The sequence below is a fragment of the Dipodomys merriami genome, unplaced genomic scaffold (genome assembly GCF_024711535.1).
Source record: "Dipodomys merriami isolate MVZ:Mamm:240054 unplaced genomic scaffold, mDipMer1.0.p SCAF_24, whole genome shotgun sequence".
Classification (NCBI taxonomy): domain Eukaryota; kingdom Metazoa; phylum Chordata; class Mammalia; order Rodentia; family Heteromyidae; genus Dipodomys; species Dipodomys merriami.
In genome coordinates this window covers 14,580,518-14,594,403 of record NW_027203826.1, presented here as the reverse complement: position 1 = coordinate 14,594,403, position 13,886 = coordinate 14,580,518, and the positions used below count along the sequence as shown (strand labels likewise).

Below are 13,886 nucleotides of genomic sequence, written 5' to 3'. Positions count from 1 at the left end.
ACATTTGTCAGATTCCATAAACATCACTCACAGAGAGGCCTTCCTGGAGCAACAGAGCAAAGGGACTTAAAGTGAGTATATTTGCAAGAAAATAAATTAATTCAACTCTCTTATATCTAAGGACCACAACAGAAGAAATTCAGTAACTTCAGGGAAATAAAAAGATAGTTTAACGTTTGCTTATGCTCTTTAAATCTTACTTCTTTTTTTTTTTTTTTTTTGGAAAAGAAGCTAATTATTTTAGGAGGGACTCTTCCTCTAGATTACTATACTCTATATGTTCATTTTTATTTCCTCTGATACCTACAAAGGGACCCAACTTGTCACATTCTCAAGTATGTTTAAGCAAGAAGTATGTTTTGCTTAGTGTCATGGCAGCAAAAATAGTACGTTATCTCAACCACTTGGGCATATTAAATAGTGAGAGCTTTGGGTTAGCAACTTCCCAGTGACTTCCTACCCAACCCCCATCCATCCCAATCCAACTTCTACAAGTGTGCTGCTGCTGCACCTTCAGTGACAGCATCTTCAAAGCAACATGGCGACTCCGCCATCCCCTTGCCCAGTCTCCATTGGGCGTACAGCTGTGAGCTGCAGGTCAGGCAGTTCAGACAATACCTTGAGTCTTTTCAGTAGGCCAGCGCCTGCTCTCTTCCCTACTTAGAACCGTGCTGCAGAGCCAGGGGCAAGACATGTGAAGCAATACACGGAGAGGTCTATACCACTTTTTAACAGCTCATTACAATCTAGGTCCATTATAAAACCAGCGTTAATACAGAGGCCTTGTGTGTGATCATTGTCTAATTGCAGCGGTAATGCATGCACCCCCCCGAGTCCATCTTGACTGCACAGATGGGGATGGGGGCAGTAAGGGAGAAGAGGCGGCGATGCTGGAAGAAGAGGGTGGGCTTGGGTTGCTGTGAGTACGGTTCCCCAGCGTAGTCCCCTTCCTGATCCTCTTGGCTCATCGGATCTTCTAGGCATCAGGCTAGTTGGAGGCGGCCAGAGCAGGGGTATCTCCTTCCGGAACTCTCTACTTGGGCACTGCAGTAGCTGTCAAGGACAGCCTCCAAATCATGAGAAGGAACACCCACTCCAAGAGTTCCATGGGCCTTCCCTTCGTCTCCCTCTCCAGAAGACATTCGAGTCAAAGGAGCGCGCCTTTCTCCAGGCGGGAAGAAGGGGCCAGCTGGCTTGGAGGATGAGACCAGGGGGAAGGCTCGCTTTTCCACATGGTGGAAACATCGACGTCGGATTTGTAGTGCATCACCTGAATGGTGGTCCCCGGGGCCTCATCCATCCGGCCCGAGCCATAGGCTAGTTTTGGGGACACAGGTCAGGGCCCGATTGTGCCAGGAACACATAAGCAAAGCTCCACTGGGGTCCTGGTGACCAGAACACCTTCAGCCCCAAAGAGAAGCGCTGTGGCATTGGAGGAGGGGAGACCAGAGAGCGAGTGGGTGAGCTCCAGGCCAGGGACAGAGACGACTGCAGCCCCCCCACTTCCCCCACCACCACCACACACACACACACACAACACACACACACACACACCAGCTGCCAGGGCGCGCTGTGCTGAGCTGCGTCCCGCCCGGGTGCTGGGTGCTGGGTGTTCACTGCTTGTCCGAGTCGCTCAGGTTCACGGACATGCACCGGCACTGCTTCACCTTCTGGATCTTTTTGAGTCGGAAGGGCGGATCCTGGCCAGGGCAGTCGAGCTCCACGATGGCAGAGGTGAGGCGGTGGGGCTTGCAGAAGGCGCAGGACTGGAAGGACTCCTCCTCCTTCTTCACGTGGCGCGGGATGTAGAACGAGTTGCACTGGCCATAGCAGAAGCGGTTGATGATGGTGCGGCTGCGGCAGCCCTCCTCGCTCACCGTCTGCCGCAGCGACTGTGTCTTGCACCAGTCACTCTTGAGGTACTTGCGCTCGGTGACCACAAGGGCCTCCTGGCTGGAGGCCAGTACTTCCTTGATCTGGTGCTGCCATCTCTCTGAGTTGTTGTTGCTGCTGCCGCCGTCCTTATAAGGCGAGGGGATGGCGCCCGCAGGTCTGTTTTTGCGGGTTTCAGTTACCTTCACCAACAGGGCCACCAGGAACACGGACAGGGACAGCTTCCACAACATCCTGCAACAAAGAAGAGTTAGATGGTGGTTAAGAAGAGCGAGAGAATACAGCTTCCGGTGGTTTCCTGTTAGTGCTGGTGACTGGGTGGCTCCTGGGGGTGCTGGGAGTGAGAAGTGACAAAATCGTACACTTTGGAAAAGTAGAGGACACTTAGGACGCTTCCCTAAAGAGTGCGTGGAGACGGGGTGGTCGGCAAGTCATTTATACAACAGTTTGAAAACGTATCTAAGTTGAACAACTACGGAGAAATGAAAGCAACAATCCTTCCACAATGACAGCTCATCGTGGGGATGAGCTGGGGACTTAACTCAAGCGGCAGAGGACCAAATTAGCAAGCCACCAGGACGTGAGTTCCGACTCAGTACCCCAGAAGACACTGGTGGCTCACGCCTGTAACCCTAGCTACTCAGGAGGCTAAAATCTAGACGGTGGTAATTCAAGGCAAGTCAGGCAGAAAACTCCTGTGAGCATCTATCTCCAATGATCCAGTAACAAAAGGCAGGATTTGGAGCCTGGTTCAGCGAGTAAAAGTGCTGAGCAAGCAAGCCAAGCAAACCTGGGGAATAAATAAGAAAATAAATAACTAAACAATAAATAAGTACATACATATATTTTTGTATTGGAAATCACTTTCTAGTTGAGAATGTCTTTCAAGGCCTATGAAGTAAAAACTAAATGAGTCCCTTAAAAGCCAATAGGATGCCTCCAGGTGTAATGGTCCTAACAGCACAGAGGTTAGGCAAAATAGATGATATTCTGTAAAAGGAATAAAATATATAAGCACAACTGGGAGTCCATGACTCATGCCTGTAATCCTAGCTATTCAAACAACTTAGATCTGAGGAACAAGGTTCAAAGCAGGTGCTAGCTGGTACTGTTAACTAGCAAAATGCCAGAAGTGGAGAAATGCTTTTAAATGCTAGAGCTCCAGAGTTGAGTGGAGAAAGGTAAGTAAGAGTACAAGACCTGAGTTCAACCCTCAGTAGCAACATTAAAGCAAGAAAATGAACAGAGAGAGAGGAAAATTATTTTCTTTTTCTTTGGTAAAAAAGATCAGTACAATTATTGGCAGTTTGAGGTTAAGTTTTAAAAGATGTTTTCTTATGCCATTTAGTTCCATGCATGTGGTGTATGACCACACTTCTAGCACAGCCACAAACCATGAAGGTATTGGACTAGATCTGATAGTTGCAGAATGATTGTGACCTTCATAATCTCTTAAAAAGAGAGTATTTTCCCCAACTCCCCCCCCCAAGTTGTAAAATTCATTTTCAACATAGTATCTTGTATATTCTCATTGCCACAATGGGTTAACCTGTATCCTTATTTCAGCATTTTGTTATTTCCCTTTCCCTCCTCAAATTAGAAAAAAGTGTCTATACAAGATGCAGGGCACTGACATCAAATACAGTGAAAACAGGGGTTATACCATGGGGAAAGAACATACAAAAGAAACAAAAACATCACACAATACATTAAAAACTACAGCAAGAAAGATAAAACCTCTTGTGTCCCTATCCTGGGGTTCATTTTGCTTAGCATCATCTTTATGTGGTCATATGTACATAGCTTTTGACCTTTTCTGCTTGTCCTAGACATAGGCTAGTTATTGCAAATAAGGGAAAACATGGGACCTATGCTTCCTTGGGCCTGGCTTTCTTCACTTAATATAATTTTTTCCACGTCTTTCCATTTCCTAACAAATAGGGTAGTATTATTCTTTCTGATGGAAGCAAAAGGGATAGTAGGGGAAAAACAAAGGAGGGGGGTAACAATGATTGAGAGGAAATGTACTTATTATCTTACTCATGTAACTGTAACCCCTTTGTACAGTATCTTTACAATAAAAATATATATTTAATTTAAAAAGAGTATTTTGATTTCATTTTTCGCTACAAGCTTGCAAGTCTCAGCCAAGAGAGTCTGGACCTCGATCCCTCCTTCCATTTGTAGCCTTAATGCATTGTTGGTAAGCTCCAAACTGCACATTTACCTTCAATAGGTTGTAATTGTTGTTAGACACAGTCAGATGGACTGGCAGCAAAACCATTTCATGTCAACATTAACAGACCTGATGGTTCGATGTATTAATTGAAACATGGTAGGTAGACTCTAGTAAGAACTCAAATGGTGTAATTTCTTAGGAAGAAAAAGTCAAGCACCAGGAAATGGGTACTTTCAAGGAGGAATTTGGGGCCTATGAGAGAGAGGTACACAAAGGAAGAAGAGAATAAGGTGAAATGCAGTCAAGAATTCATGGTATAAATATGCTAGAAACAGTAACAAAAAAGAAAAAGTTTCTAACATATTTATAAGATTATTTCTTTGTTACTTGGTATGTCCCTCCCCCATGGTATAACCTCTCTTTTCACTGTATTTGATGTTGGTATCATTTGTGGAGGGAAAGGGAAAAAATAGGATATAGGTGGGCCCATTGCAACAATGAGATGTACAAGATGTTATGTTGAAAATAAACTTTACAACTTTGGCATGAGGGGAGGGGGGGAGGGATGGGAGGAGGGAGAGGGGAAAGGATGGGAAGGGGAAACAAAGGAGGAGGCAACAATGCTTGATAAGAAATGTACTCATTACCTTGTCCATGGAATTGTAACCCTTCTGTATGGTATTTTCACAATAAAAAATAATTTTTTAAAAAAAGAATTCATGATATATACTACAAGGTTTAAAAAAAAGTGAAAGACAGATGGGAGGTAAGAATATTGAAAGGGATGACACTGATCTATATTCATCTTAGTCATAAACTACTTTGTTAAATTGCAATTCCTTTGTACAGGTACAGATAATAAAAAATTGGGAAGAGTAAAAAAGAATGAAATATGCATTATTTGAGCAGTCTAAGCTAGGTATAAAACACCATGAATCAACCCATACAAAGTATATCTCACAAGAACCTAGAGAAAAAAAGCAAAACTCCAAATTTTAAGAAAGGAAAAAATGACTGCGGAGATCTAGGTGACTAGAATCCACTCAGGCTCTTTCTGTCTTTTCTTGAATTTCATTTCTTTTCTCCCTCCTATGTGTGAAAGAACAGGGAAGTGGGCAAGAGTCGGCCTACTTGCCATGGTGGCTGTTATGATGCGCCCTCTGTCTTCCAGGGGCACCAAAGCAATTCAGATCATGACACCTACTCCACTGGCCCTCTTTCATGTTGGGTTCCCAGGAAGAGAGCATGCGCCTGCCTCTGCCCTCAGTTCAACAATATCCCATACGTGTCTCAGTGGACCCATCAGGACCTGAATTCGGGCCTTCCAAGTTTTTCTCTGTCCCAAACCCCTTTGCTAGCCAGAGAAATGGCTGGCACAAAATTAACCTCTCAGGAATGTTGCTAAGGCTGCCAGTAATGTCAGCATGAGGATACTTCATTTGACTCTCACATCTTGGATTTGGCTTGTATCAGAAGAAACTCATAAATAAATGCTGCTGGTTTTATTAACCATCCTTCTGGCCTGACAATCTTGTCAATTTGCAAATAGTGCCAGGCCTATAAATGCTGATGGCCTAAAGCAGAATGGGCTGGCCAAAGTTGATTTTGCAAAAAGAGAGGTAGTAGTGAAAGTATTTTTCTCTAACAAAACACTCTGGATTTGGCCTCTGAAGAAATCAGAACAAGAGTTACCCAGGCCAGAACTTTACTGCCTTAGGCAGGGGAAGAATCACAGACCCCTTACTCCCAGTGCATCTTAAAATGGTCAAGATTGGGAGTGGAGCTATGTCATAGGACTGGGACAAGAAAGCTTCCTGATTTCTAAGAAACCGTAAGGCAGTCATCCACCCCTACAGATATATGCAAATGAGCAAAAGCCAAGGGTGCAATGAGGTAGATAAACTCTCTAGGACTGAACTTGCTGACTCTCAGAGGTCAGGTGGAGGCAGAACTGGGCTGGGAGAGTGAGGAATGAAATGCTTCTGAAATGTTTTCCTCTGACCTAAGGATTCCTGGGCATCCTTGAAAGATAGAAGGGAAACACTGGGGGCTGAATATCCATCCCTAAGCACATCTGGGATAAAATTGCTTCTACCACCCAAGTAAAAAAACAAAACAAAACAAAACAAAAACCCCCCAAAACTGAAAGCAAACAAAGATTGAAACCCAAACTCTTAACAATGTTAACTACCAGAGATTACTTTTAGAGTTTTAAACAGCAACAGCCTCAACCACTAAAGGTTCCTCAGTTGCCATTTCGATTCCTAAAGCTGGGAGGATAGTGGTTTAGGGACTATTCTCTCTCTCTCTCTAGAGAGAGATGTGGTTTCCCTGGTTACAACATCCTCCAGGTCTAAAATTGTTGCTGCTGAAGCCATTTACCTCCCTGGTAACTGTAAATTACAAGCACAGCAAGCTACAGCACAGGAGTCAAACCCATCCTGAGGTCTGGGTTTGCTAATAAGGTGGTATTGGTGCATGGTCAAATTCATCCAATTACATTTTTCCTCTGGATGCTTTTTGCATTGTGAGGCATAATGAGTAGTGGTGTGGCCATAAGCTCACAAGGTAAAAAAAATATTTACTCTTTGAGTTTTTACAGAATGGCCAGGTTTACTCCAAACTTTTTGTGTCTAATTCAATTCTTGCCTTTTAGCAAGTAGGTTCTTTCATTTTACCACGGAAAAGTAGTTTGCTTTCTTTCAATGTAAAAAAAATGATGAGCTCTTTAGCATTTCAAACATAAAATGAAATAAGGAATGTAATAATCCTTTGTACTTACCAGGAAGAGACAAGCAAGGTTGCTATACAATATCTTTTCATTTTGGGAATAAGCAACAATGAATATCTTTGCTTATATTGGTACAACATTACAGTCTCCTCCCCTTTCCATCCTTTCTTATACCCCCATTGAGATGGTCAGCATGCTGTCACAGGCACCTAACTTCACTGCTGGTGCATTGTAGGTGTGTGTATGTGTGTGTGTTTATGCAAATAATCTTCTATATATATCTATATATATCTTCTATATCAACTAGTTTTTTAAAAATATATGTTTTTGATTTTATTCATGTGCACATTTGCAGAAGTCTGTTCATTACCATTGCTCCAGGAAGCAAAGTTAATTCATTCATCTTCCTGAGAACAGGAGCGATTCTTTTGCTTCTCCTATTTTGCCAAGAGAACTGCATTAAACAGTTTTATATGTGTTTATTTATGCCCATCTGTTGAAGTTTTTCTAGAAGAGACACTGAGCATTGTACAGCACATGTGCAATATGAGCTTGACAATGTTTTTCCAAGTTTCTTTCCAAGGACTTTCTCCCATCTTCTCTCCCTTGACAATGATTTCTGGCTGCTGAACATACTGCCTAATACTTGGTGTTATAAGATTTATTATCTCTTGCACATCTGAAAATTTTTAAATGGCATCTTAAGTTTAATTTGCATCGATCTGATTACAAGGGAGTTGCTTAGCATGATCAAATGCAGTGGTCCTAAGACTTCAGTTTTAGGATTGATTTGGAGTGATGGCAGTTTATTTAGCTTGAGAGAAATGTAAATTATTAAGGAAAAATATCTACACAAATAAATGTCTAACTACAAATTTTCTGAAATGTCACAAAAATAATAGATAATGGTTAACAAATTCAAAGCAGAAAGGGCACAGTATCATGTATGACTCAGAAATTTGAAATCCAAAGTGACCCATTTTCCTTTTCTAAGTGGTGTGGACTGAATGGAACCCTGACCATCATTTGTTCTCAGGAAGACTCAATTTAATCTGAAAACATTATGTTTTCAAAAAAGACTTTCAACCAAAGAAGAAATGATCCTATAACTATACACTTTATGTTCTAGATAGCAGTGGGAATGTGTAATCAATGTTCTGAAATTTGGAAGAAATTGCTGAGATAACTTCAGGATAGGAAGGTGACATGAAGCAAAATGACAACATAGTGCTACATTCATAAGGAATTGAAGGAAAGGTCTTTGAAAGAAAGCTCATTTGTACAAGATATTGCTTCTGTCTGTGCCACATCTACTTGGGAATATGGGGGAAATATGTGTTCTGGGCCTTGACCTTCCCTGGCTTGCTTGAAGGCTTCTGTGCTTTTCTCTCTGTAAACTGGTGGCAATTATACTCCCCAAATCCCATATGTGGTGCTATGAGTTAGAATGAGACTCAAAATTCAAGTTACAATCTAAGAACTCCTAGAGCAAAGTAAATCATGAGAATTATTTGAAAGGAAAAAAACAATTTTAAAAATGTTCACAGAGGATTTCATAGCCAATTACATGGTTATGTGCAATCAGTAGACAAATTTGTTGTTGTTGTTTTCCAAAAGGAGATGTAAAACTATTGCCTGGAGACTGGTAATGTGTATAGCATGGATTCTCCCCTTAAACCACCAGCAACCAGGATGATATTGTGCATCCCAGGGGATCCAAAACAGAAGAATGCCATTTTCCTGGGTGCACAATATAGATACTCTGTCATTATACGTAAAAACAAAATTAAAGAGGCCTGGCTAAGATGGTTTGAGTAAAGTAAAAATTATCTCGTTCATGTGCTCTATCAGCCTTCCAACAGGAACACTGATTTCCAGCTTCTCATCCTCACTTCTTATACCCTTGCTCATAAGAATGACAATGAAGCATATGGTAAAGTCTGAGAAGGCTGTGTGCCCCATGGTTACGTTTTCTGGAATTCCTAATAACACAGTTTACCTCTTCCTCTTTTCACTCAGTCTTGCTATCTCCTTTCTTGATTTTTTGTTCCTTCTCCTGATTTCCTTGAAAGGTTATTTCCCAACATCCTGTCTTCCAGTCTGCCCAGGATTCTGACTCTATATTCACCTACTAAACTAACTTTCCCCAAATGTTGTGTAGCAGCCCAAATTCTATATGTGCCCACTCATTTGCTCCTCATGTGACAGTTTCTACTGAATGAACTGCACAACTTTCATCCTTTCAGACAGAAGGCTGAAAGAGCAAGTCTTACTCACTTATTGCCTGCAAGCCAATGTCTTTGTTTATTCTCACTCCAATTTTGCTCATCTTTTGGATTCTAAATTTGCCATATACTCTTCCACATAACACAGAGGGTATCTTTTTAAGATAGGCAAGTTATTGAAACTTCAGTGTTAAATAACTTTCTACCAAGTTAATTACATATTTATGCAATTTTCATCAAAACAATAAAAAGTAATCCATGAAAAAAATGAATTAACTTTTAAAAATTTCATGGCTATAAAATAAAAATTAGTATTTATATGTGTACTTTTTATCACAGAAAACAATGCCAGGGTAAAAAGAAAAGATAATTTTAAATATAAAACTTACAGGAAAATTAAAACAAAATATGCACTGCAGGAGAGAAAGATGACGTAAAATTTTCTTTAGGGGAGAACTTCTACATGAATTTTTAAAAATATATAGTAGTGTGGATAAAATAGATCTGGCATTTGTAACCCTTTGAAAGCATTTAAAAATATTTCTGTATTTTAACTTGAAGCACTCAATTTGTGAATATTATTTGAATGACATCTAACACAAATTTTAGATGTCAATGAAAAAGCATGTCAGAGTTTAGGTAGATGTGGAATAAAGTTGTTGGAGAGCAGTGCATGAAAGCATATTATTAGTTATTTTAAATATGATAATTACATTAATAAGATTGGGAAGGAATTCCTTGACCTCATTAACATGTAAAAACACTATGTAAAAGACTATGGCATGTAAAGTTTTTGAAGGAAGACCTGAGTCCTTATTCTGCTCTGATTCACCTACTCATATGTCTCAAATGCTGAAGCCACTCTTTGCTAACAGTTTCTCAATATACTTTTGGTTAATGGGTCCAGAGAGGCCTGGAAAATCCCCTATTAAGTAATATAATTGAAACAAGAAGTCTGGTTTGGTTGGTGTTAATTCTTAGGCACCCTGCCCTTTTCAAGTTAGCTCCTATTAACAACTGATGTTGGATTTAGACAAATTTGAGGGCAAATTCAGGGCTCTCGACCAAAACAAACAAACATAATCAGAGACAAACAGGAGACTAACAACATGCCAGTGGATATAGAGTTATGGAAAAAGTGGAGAAAATGGTGATAAAAGTGTATGAAAAAAGAATCTGAATACCAGAAATCCTCTCCACTTACAAGGACATACTAAGCAGCACTTAGTCTTGTGCATAAGTAGATTCATTCATTAATTTTACATGCTCCATAGGCTTTCTTAGGGCTTGGCATATAATGAAAAATAAGACATGAACCTCATCCTTGGAATCACACATATATGCACATAAATAACCTTGGAGATAAGAAAATACATAATCACCTGTTTGCGGAAGGGCATAGGAGCTAGAAAATTTGGAAAGAATTTTAGAAATTTAGGCTTTAATTGACTGAAATTGTCAAAGGAAAGCATGAATAAGGGAGAGAGACAAATCTAGGTATTTACTTTGCCAATTGGATGATTGAGCTGTGATTGGTGTTGGCATTTATCAAGATAAACAAAGATCCGAAGAAGAGCTGGGGACAGAGGAATATAGAGCACAAGAAAAGAAAAAAGAAAGGAAGGAAGGAACGGAGGTAGGAAGGAAGGAAGGAAGGAAGGAAGGAAGGAAGGAAGGAAGGAAGGAAAGAAGGAAGGAAGACATCTGACTCCTACCATGAAACTACTTAGCCACCTCAGTAGGGGTGGTAACATTCGCTGATGAGTAAGGAAGAGTGGACTGAGGATGTACTCTGAAAAGGCCAGCTTTACCATAGGAAAAGGAAAGGAAACTCACCAAGGTGTGTAAGCAGAAGCTGGAGGAGCAAAAGGTTTTAGAAATCAAGTGAAGCATTGGATGGATAAAGATGGAGAGAGGCAACTGATGGAGGAGTTTCAGAAATAGCAAATAGAAAGCGATACTGCAACGAGGAAGAAATAAAGATGATAATGTGGAATAAACCCTTGTTACTGTGTTTTACATTGTTGTTGATAAGCCATAATTCTTCCAGCATTTAAATATTTAACAATCTACTCTGAGTGTATTAAGTGCAATCATGGGGGAGAATAAAAACTTCTTTCTTTGTTGTTGTTGTTGTTGTTGTTTGTTTTTTCCCCCTTTTGGTGCTGAGGATTGAGCCCAGACCTTGGTACATGCTAAGCAGATACTTCACCATTTAACTCTCCCTCTCCAGACATCCTGTTTTCTGAACATTTTCCTAAGATATAAGTTGCACATCAATGAATCCACTATTTAAAGCCTCCAATCATTGGTTCCTAGTGAGTTCCCAAGAAGCCCCCAAAATGAAGTGGCCATTCTCTAGCTCTCTCTATACTCTGCTATGGACCCCTTCCCTCCCACATGCTCTCAACAACCACCCATCTACTTTGTATCGCTGTGTTTTCCAACTATGGACATTTAACTTTTTTTTCTTTTTTATACTTTGAATTACAACCTAAAAATCCAAGGGAAATCATCTTGAAATGCTAAGCACAATAAGGTAAGTACGAAGCAGGTCCATGAAGTTGAAGATCTGTCTTCATTTCTGAGTTATCTTCTGTTTCACAAATAATCTCTTCACATATCCAACTTACTAGTTCTTTAGGTGGAAAAGCTCACTAGAAACCAATTCTGTTTTGCTCACCACCACATTACTAGAATTAAACACAAGGTCCACTACACAGCAGATCACGGATAAATATTTACTGGATAAATGAATGAATATCCAATATTTTTAGCAATTACAGATGTTGTTCTTACTAGTATCCAATATAACTGATATTTGAGAAAGGAAAAGACTGGGAGGTCAGAGGCATCATTCTTTGCCTTTTATTTGGAAAATAAAGCAAATTTAAGTGTACCATTCATGCAGCAAATATTTACAGACTGCACGTGGGTCCATTCTGCTTTTTATAACTCTCTGTTTAGATCTTCCTTTGGATCAGCCTAATTATAAATAATGTAAATAAAATGGACTTTCATTGAACTTTTGAAGTATTCACAGAGAATGGTTCTTGTTAACATCAAACAGAATCAGTTATACCTTTATCCAAGTGTACCAAATATTTTTTGATTTGTTGTTTCTGAACACGAACATGACTCATTCTTTTCCATAGAGAAAATTGTATTATAGATTATATAGATATGAAATTCAAAATCTTTCTTTTATATGTGTGATCCTCAAATTTCATTATAAACCACACATACCAAAACAATTCCAGGTAAGTGTACTGGGAGAATTCTGACATTGAAGATTTGAGTTTGAACCCAAAAAAGGATACTGTTAATATGCACTCCTTACTCTACAAAGCAGAGCATAGATTATTTTTCTAAAATATATTAATCTGAGCTCTGGTCTCCTGGCCAGGCCAAACTTCATTAATTATTTCTTCGTTAATGAAGACCAGAGAGTAAAGCAATCAATGTTCAAGCTAATTGAGAATTAGATCTACTATTTCTTCTGTGAGCAATTTTCCTGTGTTTATAGTAGAGGACTTCTTTAATGGTTTGTGACGGGACAATGTGAAGAAACTGATTTGCAATGAATTGGAATGTGTGTTTTTACTTAGGATTCCTTTATTATTATTCTGTGCTCTACATAAAACCATTTTAGGACAGGCTCTTGCATTGATGAATTAGGGACTCAGAATTAGCCGCACAGATGTTGGGATGTTGATCTTTAACAGCATGAAGAACTCTGACCAAGAACTGACTCACTTGATTCTCCTGACCTTCTTGTCCCTCCTTCCCTTTACTTTTTCATGAAGGTCAGGTCTCCTTCAGGGATCATATATTAACTAGAAGCTTAAAATGCTATTAGGATCTATTATGGTGGAAGGGGCCTTATAAGGAATTGTATATGGAAATCGTTATGAGGAATTTACTGTGAAGGAAATTGTACATGTTTGATAGTGGAGGTACCATTGATGGAAGTGATAGATGTCAAGTGATATTTTTGCCGGAGAGAGCATTATCTGGGATGGAACCTGTGGCCTCTTTCTGGCACAAGCTCAGCAGACCTTTGCTCCTGAGGCACATCTCCACTGAATGACCACAATCCCCAAGAGTCAAGACAAACATATGACAGCCTATGGTATGGAAGTCTCAACTGGGTTTTTTTCAGGGATGCATCAGAGTAAAATGAAGGCCAGTGATCAGATAGGCTGGGAGTGTAAGGGAAGGAAGTAGTCTTCTTTTTACATGCTTTTGGTAAAACCTAAAACAATACTTTAAATATTGACCACTGTGGCTTTGGGGGGTGAATATGATCAAATTTATTAATACACAAATGAAAATGTCATAATCAAAATAATCATTTTGTAAAAGGAAAAACTTTGCTTAAAAATGATATTCAGGCTGTATCCAGTAAATAGCTGAGCTAGTTGTATACCCCACATCTACCCCCTAACAACCACCATCTGCTGTTTACTTGATACACAGTTTCCTTTTGTAGCAAGTTAAAACATTTTGGAACTAGATAGAGCTAATAGTCACAAAATTTTGCAAATGCACTAAATTCCTCTGAGTTTTGTATTTCAAGGTTAATTTCTGCTTCCAAGTGATGTTTCTGGCTTATCTTAAACTGCTGAACTCTAGGCCTCAATCTTCAGAGCAGCTAGAATTAGAGAAGCAGTTAATATTTGACTGGCAGTAGTGGCTAATTTTATATTCTGTGAATTTTACTTTATTAAAAGAATCTACTCTCCAAAATCTACTCATCTCACAAATTCTACTATTCTCAAAATCTAATCTAATCTCAAAAGTTCTAATTGATTTTAAATTATATGGTAAATAAGATTATTTTGATTAAAAATCTAAC

General features: G+C 39.6%; 1 protein-coding gene across 1 annotated transcript in view; it reads right to left on the bottom strand.

The window, feature by feature from the left end:
* Positions 1–200: 200 nt before the first annotated feature.
* The window catches only part of Grem2 (gremlin 2, DAN family BMP antagonist), a 95,144-nt gene continuing 81,458 nt past the window's right edge, over positions 201–13,886 (bottom strand). Inside the window, exon 2 of the mRNA XM_070034270.1 lies at positions 201–2,127. Within this exon, the coding sequence (XP_069890371.1) occupies positions 1,614–2,126 (513 nt within the window). The 5' untranslated portion in view covers position 2,127 and the 3' untranslated portion in view covers positions 201–1,613. The remainder of the gene's footprint in view (positions 2,128–13,886) is intronic.